The following is a 21,974-nucleotide window of genomic DNA, read 5'->3' on the forward strand; positions in this document are numbered from 1 at the left end:
TTGTAGCTGAACTCTCTACAAGGTGACTTCTTCTAGCTGATCTCTCTACAGGGTCATTTGTTTGTAGCTGAACTCTCCACAAGGTAATTTCTTCTAGCTGATCTCTGTACAGGGTGAATTGTTTGTAGCTGAACTCTCTACATGATGGTTTCTTTGTAGCTGAACTCGTAACTTCTTCTAGCTGATGTCCCTACAGGGTCAATTGTTTGTAGCTGAACTCTCTACATGGTAACTTCTTCTAGCTGATGTCTCTACAGGGTCACTAATTTGTAGCTGAACTCTCTACATGGTGGTTTCTTTGTAAATGAACTCTCTACAAGGTGACTTCTTCTAGCTGATCTTTCTACAGGGTGATTTGTTTGTAGCTAAACTCTCTACAAGGAAACTTCTTCTAACTGATCTCTGTATAGGGTGAATTGTTTGTAGCTGAACTCTCTACAAGGAAACTTCTTCTAGCTGATCTTTCTACTGGGTGATTTGCTTGTAGCTGTACTCTCTATAGGTGATTTGTTTGCAGCTGAACTCTCTACATGATGGTTTCTTTGTAGCTGAACTCTCTACAAGGTGACTTCTTCTAGCTGATCTCTCTACAGGGTGAATTGTTTGTAGCTGAACTATCTACAAGGTAACTTCTTCTAGCTAATCTCTCTACAGGGTGATTTGTTCGTAGCTGAACTCTCTACAGGTGATTTGTTTGGAGCTGAACTCTCTACATGATGGTTTCTTTATAGCTGAACTCTCCACAAGGTAACTTCTTCTAGCTGATCTCTCTACAGGGTGATTTGTTTGTAGCTGAACTCTCTACATTGTGGTTTCTTTGTAGCTGAACTCTCCACAAGGTGACTTCTTCTAGCTGAACTATCTCTTTCCGTAGTTGAACTCCTTACAAGGTAACTTCTTCTAGCTGATCTCTCTACAGGGTGAATTGTCTGTAGCTGAACTCTCTACAGGATGATTTGTTTGTAACTGATCTCTATACAGGTTACCTGTTTCAGCTGATCTCTTGAATTCTCTTCAGGGTGACTGCTCTATTAGAGTATCTCGATCTCGCACTTGCTAAACCAAGTTGGATTTCATGTTATAACTCCGTGGCCTTAAGTCTGATTCTTCTACACCATTGAAGAGCCTTTCTAAGATGATTACTCCATCTGTACAGTGAATTTCAAAGCATTACCCCAAGTGGTTTATCTGGCAGGTGTGGCAAGTAATCGTTTTTTATTAGCTAATCTCGTTTACGTAATTGTAACACACTGTTGGTTTTTTCGTTGTATCTTCCTGGTTTTTAGCTTGGTTTCTTTCAAACCACAAAAGGTTTGAGGTTCAATAGTTAACCTATTCACCCACCGATTTTTAGCTTCTTCCCATAAGCGATTTACCCTGTAGGCGTGACAACATATTGGTGTTATTGTTCGAGAATAATCACTAATAACTCTTTGCCTGTTTATCGTATTCCAGCCAAAGTTGGTACCAAAATGCACCTTTATACCCCCCTTCTGTGTGCCAAATGTCAAGGCAATCTGATAAGGCGTTCACGTTTTATAGCAGTTTTTGTAAGTGTGCGAAAGAGGAAGAAGAAGATAAAGAAAAAAACAAAGAAACTAAGCCAATTTTTGAAGTCACATATCTCGGGAACACGATTTTGCTCAAATTTGGTATGTGGAGTACTGAAGTTGGCGGGCATGTCCACAGCAAAAATCGTCTTGTTTCATCAAGGCAGCAGAGAGCTACAGAAGTGCAAAAATTGCATTTTTGTTCTTCCTGTCAATATACTCACGGGTGTTGTGTGCCGGCTTCTTGGGCCACACGACACACTACCGTGTGTCTTGATTACAAACCTCTTGCCAGTACTACTTTAATGATTTAAAAACACAGGTATCTAATAGTTGGCTTTCATGTGTAGTATGGGGTGGCAAACAAAGCATTACAACTCCATTGTCTCTTGCATACTCTATCAATTCTGGCTGGTAGTGAGAGCCATGCCAATCTAATATCAATAGAAGTGGTTGGCCAGCAACTGCATGTTCCAGTAGATGTTCCTTGAGCCTTTTTAAAAAATAAATATGTATCCACCCACCCTGTGTCACTCACTCCATACCTGGTACCAGGTACTTCCCCTACAGTCCAGTCATGGTTCAGCATCTTAGCATCAAAAATCACAAAAGGGGGATAGGTTTACCTGCAGCACTCACACAAGCAATGACCACAACTTGTGACTTGTTACCTGATGTCTTGCTGCACACCTTTTTCTGCCCAACACTTGTAACAACCTTGGGAGGACGATGGTCAAAAGGCACCCAGTCTCATCAACATTATATATTTAATGTGGCTTAACAGGCCGTTCTCAGTTAGAGTGGTTTTAAGAAGGTCAAAGTATTCAGCCGTGGTGTCTTTGTCCATGCACTCCATTTGGACATTAGTTATTGGGTCTTCTTTATGAAGTGCGAGTGTCGGGTGTCTTTCCATAAATCGGGTGTACCAGCCAGTTGATATCTTCTTGTCTGGTGGTAACAGGCCTTTATCTTTGGCAGTTTTCTCCACTATCTATATAACCTGCTTTTAGCTCCTGCCATGTCCAACTCTAGCTGTTTCTACTAAAAATTTCAATAGTTTACTACTTTCCTCAGTTCGACTTAGGTATGGTTGTGGTCCAGGATTTCTACCATGCACTACCCTTCCAGAAATTTGATCTTGTAGAGTCATTCTAAGTACATTATATTCATGTGCAGCACTGAAAACCTTTATTCCACCATTCACAGCTTCAATAGCGGAATTCATTTGCTCTTCTGTCCATAGTTTTCACTTCTTAGGAGGATTTGTGACTATTACTGCTGGTGCAGATTGACTTCGAGGCCTTCCACGTGGCCTTCTTTTTCATTTGAATAAACTGTTGCCACTCCTTAGATCACTTCGTTACATACGGTAACATCACACATGCATTCACCTACAAAGACAAAAGAAAGACAGATATCAATACAAAAGATGGAAAATAACGTAGTTTTACCTCCCTTCATCTAGGAAAAATATCCTAATTCCAAGATATTTACTATAAATGCAACCGGTTATATTTTCTAAGTTTTATGAAGGTAATCGGTGACTTACGCTACCCATATGGTGCCTCAGACTGCTGTACACATGACAAGTTTCTTTAACAGGATGGTAACATAGGTTATTTCACTTCGAGAACAGCAAAATATAGCAGACACGCATGCACAACTGATCTACGCATTTCGCACAAAATTGCAAGAAGTGTTATCGCAGATCTCACGACCATAGTCACAAATTTTTATGGATTTGACTGAAAGAGCCAATGAAATTTAAGAATAGCCATTCAAATCTCGATATGATTGGCTTGTTTTCATGTGACAGCATTGACAGGTGCTGTGTAAAATTGGAATGATATACATTGTGAACACACACACACACATACACGCACTCTCTGACAGAACACACAACATGTGCATGCCATACTGCCTAGGACATAATCACCAATAAACAACAAATTAGGGAATAAAATTCTCCATTGGTTTCAGTGTTGAAATTTATACCAGCATTGAATTTTGCTTATGCCATACCTGTTGTTCATCTATGTTTCATGGCATCAACAACTAGGTGATGCAAAGATGCAAAAGTTTCATACATCCAAAACTACTATCTATAAAATTAACTTCAAACTGAGACAAGAGCACTTTTCAGTCTATATGCATTGCATTTAACTCTGTCACCTGCAGGTAAGAAGTACATAATATCTTTGTACTGACATGCAAAGCAAGTGTTTCACCCATAACTTGATGTCTGCATGATTACAACAAGTTTGTTTCATTCTGTGATTGCAGTGATATTGAGCCTGATTGATTATACTGTTGTTTGTCAAATCTACATGTACATGCAGCATTGAGTACTACTTACCTGTACCTTGTTTTCATTTTAAGATGAAAGCTTTCTTTTGTACATGGATTGTAATCACACAAGTGATAAAATGCACAAGCCAGACAATGAGGCACCCAATCATAAACAATGACACTGTGTACTGTTTAGCACAAAGTGTAAAGCTTAGAGACTTAAAAATACAAGCATAGGTTTGGAAAACTATAAAATTCCTATGTATGAATGGCTACAGTGGTGTAAGTATACAACTCCCACATCAATAAAATTTAGCACAATTTTAATAGTGTTTGTTACAGATATAGCAAAATCAGGAGTTCATGAACTCTTGGCAAAATATACAATGAAAATTACAAAGCTATACATGACTATATTTGAAACTTTAAAACATTAGCACATTGCTACATATTAACTGACATTATCAATACCACAGGTATTCCTTGGATGTCATCCCTGATACCACTTTTTCAGACCAATAATTTTTTGAGGTTTTAGTTGGCTGTTTTGGCTCATGCATACTGTATTATTTTGCATTTACACTGTAATACAGTGCTTATTTTCTCAATAATTGAACATAATTTCTGGAACTTTCATTGCTAGACTTATTTAACTAGGGCTTTCATTTATAAGGTAGATTTATAACTCGAAGCTTAATTATTGGGTATATATCATGAAAACTAAGAGAGGTGGGATAGCTGGCAGCAGTGGTTCAATGGCTGCAATCCTTGGTTTTAGTTGTGGAGGTCCCTGGATTGAATCCACATTGGCCGACTTTTTCAATTTGAAGTGATTTCCCTTTTAGAGTATCTCAGTTATTCCCTTGTTACACATGCTTAGTTTTTGCACCATAGCTTCTTCGTTTTATAGAAGGGGTTTGTACCTTGAAAGTTTACAAGGTAATTCTGTTAGTATCTACAAGCGGTTTGTCTGGTAGGGACACCATAATCACACTTATCACCAATATTATTCCTTTTATCTGTAACTTATGTATGCTTTAAACCAATCACTATAGAAAGTTAAATGGAGTCTTAGATATTCTTAATAATATCCTCTCAATCTGAAAGAAATTAGCTGAGAATGTACATGTGTTGTTAAAAGAAATAAAGAATAATAGGAAAATGGAAATATCAAGACTCACAGTACTAAGTCGTAAGGCCAAGAAGCACAAAGTGCATGCCACAAACAATAAAATGCAATCACAACTGTGAGTGGCGGCCAAGAAAGTGCTGTGATGATAGGCTAATGGCAAAAATTTTAATCACATCAATTCAAGTGAATTTGGTGCCAAATCTTAGTGAAAATTTAGCAACTTTAAATAGGGTGTAGGACCAGGAGTCATGCAGACCTTCAGCACTTGTGCTGAAAGTCTTAATGAATAAATTTGGAGAAGGCAACACAAATTTACTGGAATTGTCATAATTAAAATTTTAGCCATTTACCTACCATCACAGCCACCTTGGATTTCACATCATTTTCACCATGGATTTTTTGGGGGGCTGCACTCTTTTTTACAGCTTGGCTGTAATTGGTATAGATTTATATGTACTTTGTTCTTTTAGGTTGTAAACCAGAAGTGGTGACATGTGTATCAGAAGTAAGTGCTTTCTATAGTTGAAAGGAAATGTTCTATGTATGTATTACAGTGTATATACTATTTAGATGTGCTTAAATGAACATTATTGCACAATTTACATGTATACCAATCATAACTGTATATATGCTCACTGCTAATATGTAGCTGAATTTGTGAGGGATGTTTAGCTGTCTAAAATACAAGCTTAATATAAAAGTTTACATTTATAGTTATTGGGAATTCGGGTATAGTAAACAAGTTTAAAAGCTTGCCTAAATACAGTATTTATACTACTACATACTACTGCTACTACTACTCCTCTTTAATCAATAAACCTTCCAGGCACATCATGCTTATAAGTCACTCGCTTCAACCATGTGGGGGTTATTAAAAACAGGTTATTAAGGCATGATTCATTCAATGGCATATGCATTAATGCCCATGGTTAACAAAAAGAATTCTGCAGAGTTTTGCTCTACACCTTTGCATTCAGTGCACAAAATGACAACTGAATTTGAAAGCAACTTTAGTGCCAGATTATGAGCATTTTGATTGACACAAAAGGTAGTATATATAATATATCTTTTGTTACTCTTTACAACATGTACAGAATATATACATATTATAATAGTGGACTTTTGAATTGTAGTTTTATTCTTATGGAGATGCTCAAGGGGACCAAAATTTTAGACAAACTGATGATGGAGTATCACCACTTATTACTCTATCACAGGAATTCAACTTTTTTGGTCAGCATTTCAGGAATCTGTATGTACGTAAGCACATTTGTAGTACTGTTTCACTCCTTATTGATGCACCTTTAGTACAGTAGAATCTAGATTATTCAAACACCTTGATCAGTAAAAGTGTTCAGATGAATTTGGTAGTTTGAATAGATTTATTTATACAAGTGTTGGATACTCACAAGGAGTAGTGCATCAATAGTAGTATTGATATTGGCCCTATTTTGGTGGTATCAGACTTATATCAGTGAGATAATAATAACCAATACTTTGTATTACATTATTTCATTGCTCTTCAAGATAGCAGTGCATGTAACAAGTTGAATACAGATCAAGGGTAGACATAAACCATGAATTCTTTGAAAGAAGCCACCAAATATTGTTTATTATTAAGGCTTTACAGCACAAGTGCTGAAGGTCTGTAGGACACCTGGTTCTATAGCCTATTTAAAGTTGTTACAGAAAGTGTTTTTTGAAAAGGTGGAGAAAGGAGAAAATATCCATGACTGGACCTAGGCAGCCTCGAACCTGCGGCCATCCAACTAACGCTCGAACGTTTACAGGAGTCTGCCAGGTGGTCAGGATGTTTTCTCCTTGTCAGTTTCATGTACCGTATATGACCGTATAGAAGCCCGGGCGTTTATTTCCTATAAATCATTTTTGACTCTGTGTTTGAATGAGACCGGCGTTAATTTGGACCCGGGCGTTTATTTCTTACTAGCCACTCGTTGAGAATGACAGGTGCCAGTACAAGTACCTACGAAATACGAAATCCATAGCCCATTACGTACATAAACCCATTTGGACTCCTCTGCTGGATGAAACATTGGAAGTTGGGCGGAAAGATGACAATGACCACGATAAATACGCTATGGCTATCACCAGAAGAGAAGGCATAGTCGAACAAGACAAGACATCATTAGACTGGTAATGAGACATCACTGTATAGTTAGCAGCTGACACGAGTTTAGAAACCCTTTCAGTGCATATCATTAGCACCCCGGCGTTTAAATGAGCCCCGGCGTTTATTATGACAGTCCCTTAGCTGTACCCGGCATATATTTGAGCCCCTGCGTGTATTTGAGCCCGGCTTTAATACGGTCATATACGGTATATGTATCCAAGGAACTCTAGAGAGTGACTTATTATCTCAAAGTACCCCATGTGGAACCAAATGGATATTAGTTTATTTATCAAGGCTTTACAGCACAAGTGCTGAAGGTCTGTAGGACACCTGGTCCTACAGCCTGTTTAAAGTTGTTTTTAGACAGTGGGAAAAAGCAGTACACCATGAAGTGAGATTCATTGAAGCCACAAACAATGATAATAACAAATCAGTGAACTGCACCTTTTGAGATTAGTAAATGTGTTTAGTAAGCTGGCTTATTAACTTTATTGGAAATGCTGGTTGTTCCTTGTGAATAATATCCATTTACAAAGTGTCGGTATTGGATTGGCATCAACTATTTTTCACCTAAAATGTCGGTATAATGAAAAGAAAAACAGTATCAGTATATTACTAGTAGGGGGAGAAGTACAGCATAAAACCTTTAATATAAATGAACGTAAAGCCATAGTAGTACACATTTAATAATTCCCATTTGTTAATGCATGGGCACTATGACTGCTTTAATGATGCAGCCTTTTCCATTGCTCTACATGCTGGATTAAGACATAATATGGTAGTATGTCCAGCAGCTAAAAATGCTTGCATGCCATACTGTGGGTATATTGATAGGAAGGAAAAACCATGATTTTCACACATTCAAAGCTCCATGATCCTTTATCCAAATTGAATAAATTTTATGATGGAGTTGCCTGCCTGGTGTGGCAGTCCGCATACCATATTTGAAGGAAATTCCAGCAGCCAATCTTCAAATACAAGCAACCAAAGTTTCATTTTTCTTCATTTTTTCTACCTCTTCTTTTCACACGGTTGCTATAAAATACAAGCATGTAATCTGATTGAGCTAAAATTTGTCACAGTTGAAGGGGTTCTAAACTTTAATACCAGTACTAATTTTTGTTGTGCAAATCTGATGAACGTTCATGGAGTTGTGACTGATTGTTCGCGTAAAACAAGATCGATGTGATGTCACGCATACAGGGTAAACCGCTTCATGGAATGAGTTGAAAATCAATCTGTGGATAGATTAACCATTGTAGGAGTGACTTTTGGTGGTTTCAAAGTAATCGAGGTAAAGACCAGGAGTTATAACATTAAACCAAACATGTGTAGAGATTGTACAATGAAATTCATAAATAATTATTAAAAAACATTAGTTTTCACACCTATCAGGAAAACCACTTGAACTAAAATATGTAGATCAGCGTTGTAAGTGGGCCGGGTCATCCGGATTATCCAGGTCATTTGAGTCGCATTTTGTGCGGGTCAAGTGGGTCTTATCCACTTCACTGAATATCTGGGTCTGACCCAGATGAGATCACATGTGACTATAAGTTAACAAGCTCGACTGTATTGGCGGAAATGCAATTACTCAAGAAACTTACGTGGAGCCACGCCCACCATTCATAATCATAATAATCGTTCAGGAATTTACTTTTGCTGTCTGTGTGGGATATGTAGAGCTACGCCCACTTATCAGAATTGTATTAGCTGTTCTCTGTGGGTATGCATGGCATTACCGGATCCGTGTTGCTACTTGACTAACTTCTGGAAATTCTTAATTGCTGTAGCTGCATGTAGAATTACGTGGAGTAACACCCACTTGATAACACGTGCATGGAGCCACACCCACTCGATAATACGTACGTGTATACACACTCACTTGATAATATGCAGCAACTTACTTCTTGCAGGCAATCCTTTCTATAGTGTAGGGCTAACTAATGGAACTTGTGAACTTTTAATCTAGCTCTTGAGGCACGCCTCTATTTTAATTAAACTGGGTCACATGTGGGTCAGATCCGGGTCCCATCCGGATTACTATTTGGGTCAGTGGGTCAAATGGGTCAACAGTACTGACCCACTTACAACGCTGATGTAGATGAATATAAAGACCTTTCGGTAGAATAGAAGCATTAGATTAAAAGCCATTCAGTTATAATGCGAAAACCACTACTAATAGTCCTGTTGTGACTGGGATTAAAATTAAATCAAGTAATCAAGGCGTTAATATAGATATTGAATAAAGCAATCATGATGTCCAAAAAATGAGCCCTATCAAACAAGTTGTAAAGAAAACGGCAATTTATGAAGTTTTTATGCTAGATTATCAAGCAACCAAGACATCTTTTTAGATGAAATAAAGTGTTCAGCATATATTTCATTGATAAAATCTTGATCCTAGTCAAAAATGGTTCTACAGGACTATTGGTAGTGACTGCTATGCAATCGAGATACTCTAATAGTAGTCACCCTATTAGAGCATTCAGCTACCCTAATAAGTTACTCTATTAGAACATTTAGCTATGTAACACGTTACCCGCTAGATATGCAACAAGTCATCCTGTGAGTTTAGCTACAAACAAGTCACACTGTAGAGAGTTCAGCTACAAACCAGTCACCATGTAAAGAGTTCAGCTACATTAAACTACATAAGAAGTCATCCTGCAGAGAGTTCAGCTACATAACAAGTCATCTTGTAGAGAGTTCAACTACAAACAAATCACCCTGTACAGAGAGCCCAGCCACAAAATAAGTCAACATGTAGAGAGTTCAGCAATGAAACAAGCAATTCTGTAGAGAGTTTGATTATGAATATTCTTTGCTGCACAAGTGCGATGATGTGGACAGAAATAAGAACAAACATACAAACATACATAAACATATTTTTTTAGAAAACAGCTTAGGAAACCAGGTATATGGACACACACCCAGAGCTTATGATAACATCCGGACACCAGACAAAAATTGCATAGATGTCTGACCATAATGTAATTTGTCCGGACACAGTGTCCCATCAGAGCAAGGAGAGAGCCTAAGGGCTGAGCTGGCATGCTATCAACAATAACAGTCACTTGGTTGCCAGGGGAAGCAATAAAACCCGGAATACGGAATAACGGAACAGCGGAATAACGGAATAAGCGAAAATTACATTCTTAATATTTTACTACTATATATACAGTCTATAGCATTTATACAATACTCACCTCGTAGCAATTCCACAGAGAATCACTAAGGCGATCCTCAGGGCGATCTTTAAATAGAACTAGCACAAAACTAACCACTCTAGAATAATCTAACTAAGCTAAAATACTTTCTAATACACTTTACTACAAAATCGCTACAACACTATAAGTTATTTCTGCTACAGCTACTTATACCAGCCATCACACACAAGTAACTGCCCGAATTTATTAGTGACAACATTCCATCCTAAGAAATCTTCTCTGAAATAATCTACTCTGGCTAACCTGTTAGTTATCCATCGCCAAACAAGCTTAATGTAAATTCAAAAGGTTAAGTGCTGTATTTAGCTGACATCACTTTGTGCAGCTTGATTCTAATAAATTCGGGCAGTTCCTCGTGTGTGATGGCTGGTATAAGTAGCTGTAGCAGAAAGAACTTATAGTGTTGTAGCGATTTTGTAGTAAAGTGTATTAGAAAGTATTTTAGCTTAGTTAGATTATTCTAGAGTGGTTAGTTTTGTGCTAGTTCTATTTAAAGATCGCCCTGAGGATCGCCTTAGTAATTCTCTGTGGAATTGCTACCAGGTGAGTATTGTATAAATGCTATAGACTGTATATATAGTAGTAAAATATTAAGAATGTAATTTTCGCTTATTCCGCTGTTCCGTTATTCCGTATTCCGGGTTTTATTGCTTCCCTGTTGCCAGGAGATAGTATACATTCTTACAACCCAAGGGAGTGACCACAAATGTACCAATGCCAACCCTCTGGTGTACTGTAACCACATAACAGCTGCATTAAGGCATGTGACATCTTACCACTATAATGTTCATTTGCTATGCTATAGTGGACATATTGGGCATTCATCTTCCACATGTCCAGTCAATTTTGGTAATTGTCCAGCCATTTCTGGTTTGCCAGGACATTGTGACAGGACAACAGAGAATTCTTATCATAAGCTCTGCACACCTGGTTTAAAAACTAATAATGTAAAAGGTTTATATATCTCAGGGCTTAAATTGTATAAATTTCATAAGATATATAAACTTATAAACTAAGTTTTCAGGATTAAAATTAGGGCTAGTGCTACAGATGTGTGCTTTAATAGAAGTTGACAGCAGATGGGATATTCCTCAACTTGCAGGTTTATTTATTATCACCTGTACCAGTTAGGCACTGGAGAATGAACACAGAAGGTAGAGCCTGTATGAGGTGTTTATCACTAGCCTAGGAGTCTAGTGAGTAAAGTATCCTCAAGTGAAATAAGTCAAGTACGTACCTACATAGAAGGCTGGGAAAAAAGCCAACCCGTGACCTGCAGGCTACCCAGGTTCTGGCCAATCACCACACTCAGTGCCAACCAGGGGAGGCCACCTAAGTAGGGAAATGTTAATATATTTGTTATCAACTTTACCAGTTAGGTTCTGTCAATAGAACACACACACACTTGCAATGTATCATATAGACTAAAGGTTGGTATTCCATATATTCAATCATAAATCAAGCCGTTGTTGACCATACTAAAATGCTTAGAAATCTGCATTGGATGTCCATGACACTCATGTGTTTCTAACTCTTCACTGTACAATTAAATAATTAGCAGTAAATTAATCAAGGTGATGTGTTGCGTGTTAATTGAGGAACTATTCCACTGTATCTGATAGAAGATTCTGCATACTCCTTATTATCCTGGCTTAAGAAGCTATTTCCAAAAATAATTTAACAGAATTTTCTAGTGACTAACTGACTGACAGAGTAACTGACTGACTGACTGATGCCTTCAGACAGGCGTAACTTGATAACAGCTAAGGCTACGGGCTTGATTTTTTCACTGTCCGACGTTGCTTCAGTCTGAGAGGTGCCTTTTGGCATACTGCAGTACGTACAATGCATTCTTCATGGACTTACCGGTATCCTCCTTGTGTCCCATTCATCTTTGCTGACAGCAAAAAGTGTCGATTTGGCAGTAGCACGTGATGGCTTTCTTTTGTAATGGAAATCATCCGTATTTTCATAGTGGCTACTTTGATTGCAGAGGTGCTTTTTGAACAGTTCTTGATTCGTAATGCTGTGTAACGGGTTAAACATAGCTGACAGCAAAGTGTAATGGATACTTCACTTTTCAGATGAAAATTGATGTAACTGGGGCACGCCCATTTCTTTCTTTTGATGCGGTATGCATGGATTGCAGGGGTGCTTTTAAAACAGTTCTTGATTCATAATACTGTGTAACAGATCTAACATAGCTGACAACGAATTGAATGGATACTTCACTTTTCAGATGATAATTGTGGGCTCACCAGTCATAATAATAATATAATAATTACAAAAAAAGTTAACAAACATGCACACAAAAATTGGAATTTTCAACTAGATTAGGGACCATAGCACATTGATAAAAAGTACTGAAACAAGCTGGAGTAGTGCACAATATTAAATCACGGTAAAACAATAAGTAATGTTATGTCCCTACTGTGCATTTCTGTTATGGTATCTTGGGGATATAACACTTCTTACTGCTTTACTGTGATTTAATATCATGCACTACTCCAGCTTGTTTCAGTACTTTTTATCGATGTGCTATGGTCTGAAAATTCAAAAAAAAATTGTGTACTTGTAGACAATGTTTTGAGTTGTGAAAGGCAGCATTTGGGTCAGTTATACTGCTGCCGTTCATTCTTTCAATGCAAGATATTTTCACACTTTATAAATCTTGGATTCGTCCTGTATTAGAGTATGGTTCCATCTTGTATTCAAGTGCATCTAAGTCGTTTGGATAACCTTCAACCTCGTATTGAGAATATGTGCAGCTTTACACTACCTTCTTTGACTGACCATCTCAATGCCTCCATCTTGGGCTTTACATGTCGTCTTTGGATGATGAAGGGCGAGGTAACCTCTAAACTTTCTGCCTAACTTTTAAGACAATAACATACAGATTATCAAACAGACTACACAGTTTTGATCCAGCCAGCCATCTTTATTTTCAGAACCTCTGCAATTTTTGAACATTGGACCGCTTTCACTGTAATTGGCAAGTAACTGTAGTAACTTTGTGGGACTCAATCCCAGTAAAACTTCTGTTACAAGGAGATTGTAGGAGATGAAGACTTGTTTTGAAAGGCATTCAAAGAACCATCATGATGTGATGTATAGTAACTGTATGCTGTATGTATAAACGAGGTTTAACAAACACAAAAAAAGAAACAGGCGTAAAACACTTATGTGCTATAAATAGAATTTTCTGTAATATTTTTGGATTTGTCCATTCGTCATAACAAATGTAGCTACAATGTTAGATTCTATGTACACTCTATTGGCTTGGGAAGCTGGTCATCCACTGCAGGCTATCAGCCTGAATACGCTCAGAAGAGCATTGCAGATCAGTGATCCAATGTGAGATTTGCAATACTTGAGGTCCTCCTGCTGGCAAGTCTCTAACATAGTTAGTTAGAAACTGCTAGAGACCTGCTAGCAGGTCTCTTAGTGGTTTTTAAAAACCTCGTTATCTTCCAAAGATTAAAACATACTATGCATACCATTATCTTAGGCAAGGTAGAGAAGGCTTAGTAAGAAATTGATATGTACATAGAAAATGCACCAAGCTTGTTACATACTCTACAACATTTGTGAACATCATGTCTTAAATTTCTTCACCTCTGCATTTTAATTTCACAACTTTTAAAACACTGGCTTTTTGAAAGTCACACTCTTTACAGCTCAGCTGTTTTCATTTTCTATTAATTTATAAGTTCGGCTGACCTAGGGCTTGCTTTAACACTTTTCTACAAAAGCAATGGAAAATAGAAAGTTACTTAAGGTTACAATATATTTTGAAATGCGTAGGTGCAACAAATTATAAGCCTGCATTTACTCAAGCAGGGATAAATAATTTCAACAACTGTGTTGTGGTAGCAATGCAACTATTTGTAGTTGTTTGTTTTTACTGCAGATCAACAGCTATTCTTGGGTGTGTAGTCCACAATAGACCGATGTTTTGCAAAAACACGCTGCCAAAAACCAGACTAATGGATCACTGAATCCTTATAATTTTAATATAAGTAACTAAACAACTAAAATATCTAGGTCTTGTGGAAGCAACATTTTAAGTTACTATTTGTGAAGATGTTTTATTGAACTTTTTGTAGTTTCTTTGAGTGAAACAAGTTGTTTGAAGGCTTGTATCTTTGTCACTGGGAAGAAAAATGCCAAAAACGCTTCCACAGGTCCTAATAAATTTAATATTCAGTATTACTATGCCCCATAGAGCCTAAAGCCTTTGCTGTGTTTGGCAGCAGAAAAACATGGTATTGCAGCTGGAGCATGAGCAATGTACAGGTTGACTAACCTGTGTTGTTACAACAACTTGTAGTGTTCCATTGTTCCAGCTGCCTCAAACTACACTATAACTACATAAGAGCTTCACGTTCACTTTAAACTTTTCATGCTGCTAGATTGATTTTATGACCTTCTCAAAAAGTATCGATAGGCATTAATGATTTCCCGTGACCATACCGTAATTTTTAAGTTTTAATAGCCAAGTTACTTTTTGCTCTCCAATGCAACACGTGTACAATGTATTAGAAAATTCTAAAACTTCAATATATAAAATTATTAAACCCATTCATAGTGTGGATTTCAAGTAGAGCCTTCCTTTATAAAGGAAGTGGATAGCTAACTGGCAATAGTGATACAGTGGTTTGGCTCTAGGGATGGAGGTCCCTGGACCCTGATTTGAATCCACAATAATTTTTTTGCATGCTTTTTTCTTCAGATTTGTAGTATAGCTATGACAGCTCTATTATAATAAGAGTACACACCTCAATTGTGTGCTTTTCAGTTTTAGAACTACAACTGGTCAGTGTACTGAAGTCTGAAAGAAATATTAGTTTTCTAGTAGACATGATAATAAATTAAGCCATGTTTTCTTAAGTCTAAACTGCCAATACTGTCTTAAATTTGCATGAAATTCATAGTAATTGCACTGTTATCAAAGAGTATGGTAGTACTGTTTAGTAGATATTGCCCCAAAAACAAATGGCAGCCAAAATGCTGCCTCTAAAAGAACCTAGAAATATCTTGAAGGACCACAGTAATTTACATAGTGCCTAACCTGAAAACCCACATGTTTCATGAAATTTGTGCATTCTATTACTTAGCAAGTTTGTAGCATCACCAAAATCCCAGGAAGTAGTAAGGGCTTATACAAGCTGTAGTACAGATTCGCCTATCAATAATAAGCAGAACTACATATCTAAGTTATAAGTGTGTATAACTTACCGTTTTCAACTAACAAAGCGATTTGTTAACACCGGTGATGATCTGTCCTCTTCGCGATGCAATCTGTTACAAGCCACCAATTTACTCCTTTTAAAGAACGGCATCACGTGATCTTGTATATCATTAGATGCATCTCTAAATGAAAAGCACCATGAAGTTTATTTTAGCTTAATACAAGCAACAAAGTGAACAGATTTGTACAAGGTTAGTTTTATTGTTGTGTAAATATAATCTAATCCAAAACAGCCAAGCTGTAAAAAAAAGAGTGCGGCCCTCAAAAAGGCTATGGTGAAAAAAGATGTGAAATCCAAGGTGGTGGCCAAGAAATGGCTGTGATGGTAGGTTAATGGTAAAAATTTTAATAACGACAATTCAGGTGAATTTTGGTGCCGCTTGGTCTTGGCACAAAATTCACCTGGATTGTTGTTATTAAAATTTTTACCATTAACCTAGCATCACAGCCATTTCTTGGCCGCCACCTTGGATTTCACATCTTTTTTCACCATGGCCTTTATGAGGGCCACACTCTTTTTTTACAGCTTGGCTGATTTGGATTATATTTCCCTTCTTTTTGTATTTGTATACCCCAAAGCCGGCCATAGGCCGACTTTGGGGCTTATGGCCGGCTTTGGGGCTTTTTTAACCGATCATTTTTCTTTACCACAGGAAGAAGAAAAGATGAAGGAGATGTTAAATACTTTAAATATTTCTGATTTTATCAGTAAAATTGTACAAATTATATATATATATAATACATATATTAATTACAGAACTCTACATGGTGGTTTTTTTGTAACTGAACACTCTACAAGATAACTTCTTCTAGCTGATCTCTCTACAGGGTGATTTGTTTGCATTTGAACTCTCTACAAGGTAACTTCTTCTAGCTGATCTCTCTACAGGATCACTTGTTTCTAGCTGATCTCTCTACAGGGTGAATTGTTTCTAGTTGAACTCTCTACAGGGTGATTTATTTGCAGCTGAACTCTCTGCATGGTGGTTTCTTTGTAGCTGAACTCTCTACAAGGTGACTTCTTCTAGCTGAACTCTCTACAGGATGATCTTTTCGTAGCTGAACTCTCTACAGGTGGTTTATTTGCAGCTGAACTCTCTACATGGTGGTTTCTTTGTAAATGAACTCTCTACAAGATGCCTCCTTCTAGCTGATCTCTCTACAGGGTAATTTGTTTGTAGCTGAACTCTCCACAAGGTAATTTCTTTTAGCTGATCTCTCTACAGGGTGAATTGTTTGTAGTATGAACTCTCTACAAGGTAACTTCTTCTAGCTGATCTCTCTACAGGTGATTTGTTTGCAGCTGAACTCTCTACATGATGGTTTCTTCGTAGCTGAACTCTCTACAAGGTAACTTCTTCTAGCTGATGTCTCTACAGGGTCACTAGTTTGTAGCTGAACTCTCTATATTATGGTGGTTTCTTTGTAACTGAACTCTCTACAAGGTAACTTCTTCTAGCTGAACTCTCTACAGGGTGATTTGTTTGTAGCTGAATTCTACACAGGTGATTTGTTTGTAGCTGAGCACTTTACAGAATGGTTTCTTTGTAGCTGAACTCTCTACAAGGTAACTTCTTCTAGCTGATGTCTCTACAGGGTCACTAGTTTGTAGCTGAACTCTCTATATTATGGTGGTTTCTTTGTAACTGAACTCTCTACAAGGTAACTTCTTCTAGCTGAACTCTCTACAAGGTGACTTCTTCTAGCTGATCTCTCTACAGGGTGATTTGTTTGTAGCTGAACTATCTACAAGGTAACTTCTTCTAGCTGATCTCTCTACAGGGTGATTTGTTTGTAGCTGAATTCTACACAGGTGATTTGTTTGTAGCTGAGCACTTTACAGAATGGTTTCTTTGTAGCTGAACTCTCTACAAGGTAACTTCTTCTAGCTGATGTCTCTACAGGGTCACTAGTTTGTAGCTGAACTCTCTATATTATGGTGGTTTCTTTGTAACTGAACTCTCTACAAGGTAACTTCTTCTAGCTGATCTCTGTACAGGATAAATTGTTTGTAGCTGAACTCTCTATATGGTGGTTTCTTTGTAACTGAACTCTCTACAAGGTAACTTCTTCTAGCTGATCTCTGTACAGGATAAATTGTTTGTAGCTGAACTCTCTACAAGGTAACTTCTTCTAGCTGATCTCTGTACAGGATAAATTGTTTGTAGCTGAACTCTCTACAAGGTAACTTCTTCTAGCTGATCTCTCTACAGGGTGATTTGTTTGTAGCTGAACTCTCTACAAGTGATTTATTTGCAGCTGAACTCTCTTCATGGTGGTTTCTTTGTAGCTGAACTCTCTACAAGGCAACTTATTCTAGTTGATCTCTCTACAGGGCAATTTGTTTGTAGCTGAACTCTCTACATGGTGGTTTCTTTGTAGCTGAACTCTCTACAAGGCAACTTATTCTAGTTGATCTCTCTACAGGGCAATTTGTTTGTAGCTGAACTCTCTACATGGTGGTTTCTTTGTAGCTGAACTTTCTACAAGGTTACTTCTTCTAGCTGAATTATCTCTTTCCGTAGTTGAACTCCCTACAAGGTAACTTCTTCTAACTGATCTCTCTACAGGGTGAATTGTTTCTAGCTGATCTCTATACAGGTTACTTGTTTCTAGCTGATCTCTTGAATTCTCTTCAGGGTGACTGCTCTATTAGGATGACTGCTCTATTAGGATGACTGCTCTATTAGGATGACTGCTCTATTAGAGTATCTCGATCTCACACTTTCTACACCCAGTTGGATTTCGTGTTATAACTCTGTGGCTTTAAGTCTGATTCTTCTACACCATTGAAGAGCCTGTCCAAGTTGATTACTCCATCTGTACAGCGATTTTCAAAGCATTACCCTAAGCAGTTTTTCTGGTAGGCTTGGCAAGTAGTCGTTTTTTATTAGCTAATCTCGATTGCATAATTGTTACACACTGTTGGTTTTTTCATTGTATCTTCCTGGTTTTTAGCTCGATTTCTTTCAAACCATAATAGGTTTGAGGTTCAATAGTTAACCTATTCACCCACAGATTTTCAGCTTCTTCCCGTAAGCGGTTTACCCTGTAGGCGTGACAACATATTGGTGTTATTTTTCGTGAATAATCGCTAATAACTCTTTGCCTGTATATCGTATTCTAGCCAGAGTTGGTACCAAGTTGTGCCTTTATACCCCCCTTCTGTGTGCCAAATTTCAAGGAAATCGGATAAGGTGTTCGCGTTTTATAGCAGTTTTTGCAAGTGTGCGAAAAGAGGAAGAAAAATAAGAAAATACGAAGAAACTAAGCCAATTTTTGAAGTCGCATATCTCGGGAACACTTGAAGCGATTTCGCTCAAATTTGGTATGTAGAGTACTGAAGTTGGAGGGTGCGTCCACAGCAAAATCGTCCTGTTTCATCAAGGAAACACAGAGCTACAGAGGTGCGAAATTTGCATTTTCGTTCTTCCTGTCAATATACTCACGGGTGTTGCGTGCCGGCTTCTTGGGCAGCACAACACACCGCCGTGTGTCTTCAAGGGCGGATTTAGGGGGGGTGCTTGGGGTGCTGAAGCACCCCCTCCCCCCTCCAAAATTTTACTATGTGCAAGCTAGGAAGCTTCTAGAAGTTGCAGCATAGAAGTAATTGCATCTTATGCGTATGCATGTTCAATGAAAAGATGGAAAGAGAAGGGAGAATGGCTAATCTTTACTTAGAATTACTAAGAGGGGTTCAAATTATACTTTTGGTGTGAGACTTAACCTAAAAGCTGCTAAAATTCGAAATACTCTAATAGAACAGTCAACTACTCTAATAGAACATCCATCATAATTTTTTTTTCAAGAAGTTGCCAGTATGTTTTCTTGACCTGTGCACTATATCTTACTGTTGCTCCAAACATCCTGCCATATACTAATCACTTTCTGAGAACAACTTCTGTCAAATATAGTTTAATATTATAGGTATTTTCAGTTGTTGCTACATTGATGCTTGGGTTAGCAAGATAAATAAAACAGTTAATTTCTTAGCATGTATACAGCTAACAAGGCTGTAGTATCTGAGAAATGTTTGTTTTGCTTTATCAATACCAAAGTTCCATGCTGCATTTATCTGAATCTAGCATCAATTGAAGCTAATAAAATTTAATGTCATACAGGGTTTGCACTCGGTTTGCATTCCCAAACCCCTTGAAGCTCAACTTTATAAGCTCAAATGATACCACAGCATTTATGCTGTCATGGTATAAGGGGTTAGTTGTGGCCAAAATCTAGTTGTATATGTAAGTGACTTTGACTTTGGTTGTAAAAAATTAATATGGTGATGGGGCCATATAGTTGGAAAAGTCAGATTGAAATGGTAACAGAACAATCTGTGGCTATATATATACTATAAAATTGAAGTTATTTTTGTGTGCATTTTAAATCTCTACAATGACCTTATAAGATCCAATCCTGTGTATGTCTTTGACAATCCACTATTATGTATTGCCTTATAATCCAATAGCATATAAAAGTGTACTTCTGTTTTTCTAAAATTACTTACTTGTACCCCCACAATGTTTCAGTACAATAGAGTATTTGGTTAAAAATAACTTCCAGATTCAATCTTGCGATAATTATATTCCAAAAATTTCCAGAGAAAGCATCAACCCAGACCCCCTAGCTGGAAAATTCTACATATGTGTACTCTACATACTGCATGGTGAGTGTATATACTTGCCCTCCCAAGCCTTCTCTTCATTGTTACTGTTTGGATGTTATAGTTTGAGCCATGAGACTGTAAAGCACACTAGCTATATCTTAAGCCAAGCAATACACTACATTTAGTGATCTTGTATGTATTGATGAATTTACCACATAAATTTTATTGGCTAATTTGTGAATTGATGTAGCAAAAAACCAAACTCTAACCAATATAGTCATATATAATAGTGAATTTCATATAGCATTTATAAAGTTCACAAGGCTGCAACATCTGAGAGCTTTTCTAATTTTTTCCCTTACTTGATCAAATCTCATGCTACTTACATTTATCTAAATATAGCAGCTTCTGGAGTTTGCACTATCAATTAACCCCTTGAAGCTCAACTTTAAGTGCAGATCCAATCCTGTGTTTTAAATATTCTTCTTGACCTTACATTCAATTAACTATACACTATTTATTCTCTTTGACAAGCCACTATTATACAGTTTCTTAAAATTCAATAACAAGAAGTATAGTTCTGTTTTAAATTAAAATTACTTCCAACTGAACTCATTCATCTTGTACCCACATTTGGTTAATAATAGCTTCTAGATTCAATCTTGTGAAAGCAATTTTCCAAAAATCTCCAGAGGAGTATGCTACCAGAGCCCCTAAATTCTATACATGCTGAGTGCACGTGCACTCAACACACTGGTGAGTCTACTTGCCCTCTCCACTCATCTCTACTGTTAATTTTGGACAGCTATAGTGTAGTTTGACCCATGAGACTGCAAATTATGTTATACTTCAAAACACTAAGTTTGATCATGTGCCCATATGTTTCTGGTAACTAGCTCTTTAAGATGTTAGTCTAAGATTGAATTTTAGCTACTGGATGTGCCCTTTATATATAGTTACTGTATATTGACAAACTTTAGGGGAATAATGCTATCACATAAACAAAGTGACATCACCAAATTCAATCTCAGTAGGCCAAATTTGCTAAATTTTCCTGTGGGGGCATGCCCCCAGACCCCCCTAAATAGAGCATGCTCTTTAATCATGCTGAGTGTGCTTCGTACACTAGTTGTACCATGATCAACTTTCTTGCCACATAATATATAAATGTCCATGTTAGCACCCCCCCCCCCCCCCCCCCTTCTGAAATCCTAGATCTGCCCCTGTGTCTTGATATACTTAACATTAGAAGGATAGTTCTTTCTAGCGTAGTTTCACGTAATATATTGGCATTGTATATCAAAAGAATCACATATTAATGGAAAATATAATGGCTTTTATTTCAAGCTCATAGCTTTAATTGCTGTTGAGCTACAGCATTTTGTTTACATCCTATACACTTGGACGTACTATTGCGGTGCTGGGCTTTCATGAAAGACTTATATTTGGATGTAATATTATAGCAGCAGTCCTTAAAGTGTTAATTAATTAAGCAACAAAAGTACCTAAATGTAGTGGTCTTCGCATATCTAACATCAATTGTAGCATTAAATATAAAAACCAGCGTTGAAACCGGGTCGGGTCATCCGGGTCACATTTTCTCCGGGTCATCCGGGTCAGACCCAGTTTACAATTTATCCGGGTCTGACCCGGATTGGATCACGTGAGAAACGAAATTGTTCGTTTGACGACGTGGAAACTTATAAACGCTATCGCGTAGCTCTTTCGTGAGCCACGCCCACTTATCGCATTACCAACATACGCTCAGCTATGCCCATTTGCTAG

General features: G+C 37.5%; 1 protein-coding gene across 1 annotated transcript in view; it reads left to right on the forward strand.

The window, feature by feature from the left end:
* Positions 1-13,026: 13,026 nt before the first annotated feature.
* Positions 13,027-21,974, forward strand: part of LOC136261074 (uncharacterized) — a 111,390-nt gene continuing 102,442 nt past the window's right edge. Inside the window, exon 1 of the mRNA XM_066055040.1 lies at positions 13,027-13,182. Within this exon, the coding sequence (XP_065911112.1) occupies positions 13,027-13,182 (156 nt within the window). The remainder of the gene's footprint in view (positions 13,183-21,974) is intronic.

This window comes from Dysidea avara, chromosome 7 (assembly GCF_963678975.1).
Source record: "Dysidea avara chromosome 7, odDysAvar1.4, whole genome shotgun sequence".
Classification (NCBI taxonomy): domain Eukaryota; kingdom Metazoa; phylum Porifera; class Demospongiae; order Dictyoceratida; family Dysideidae; genus Dysidea; species Dysidea avara.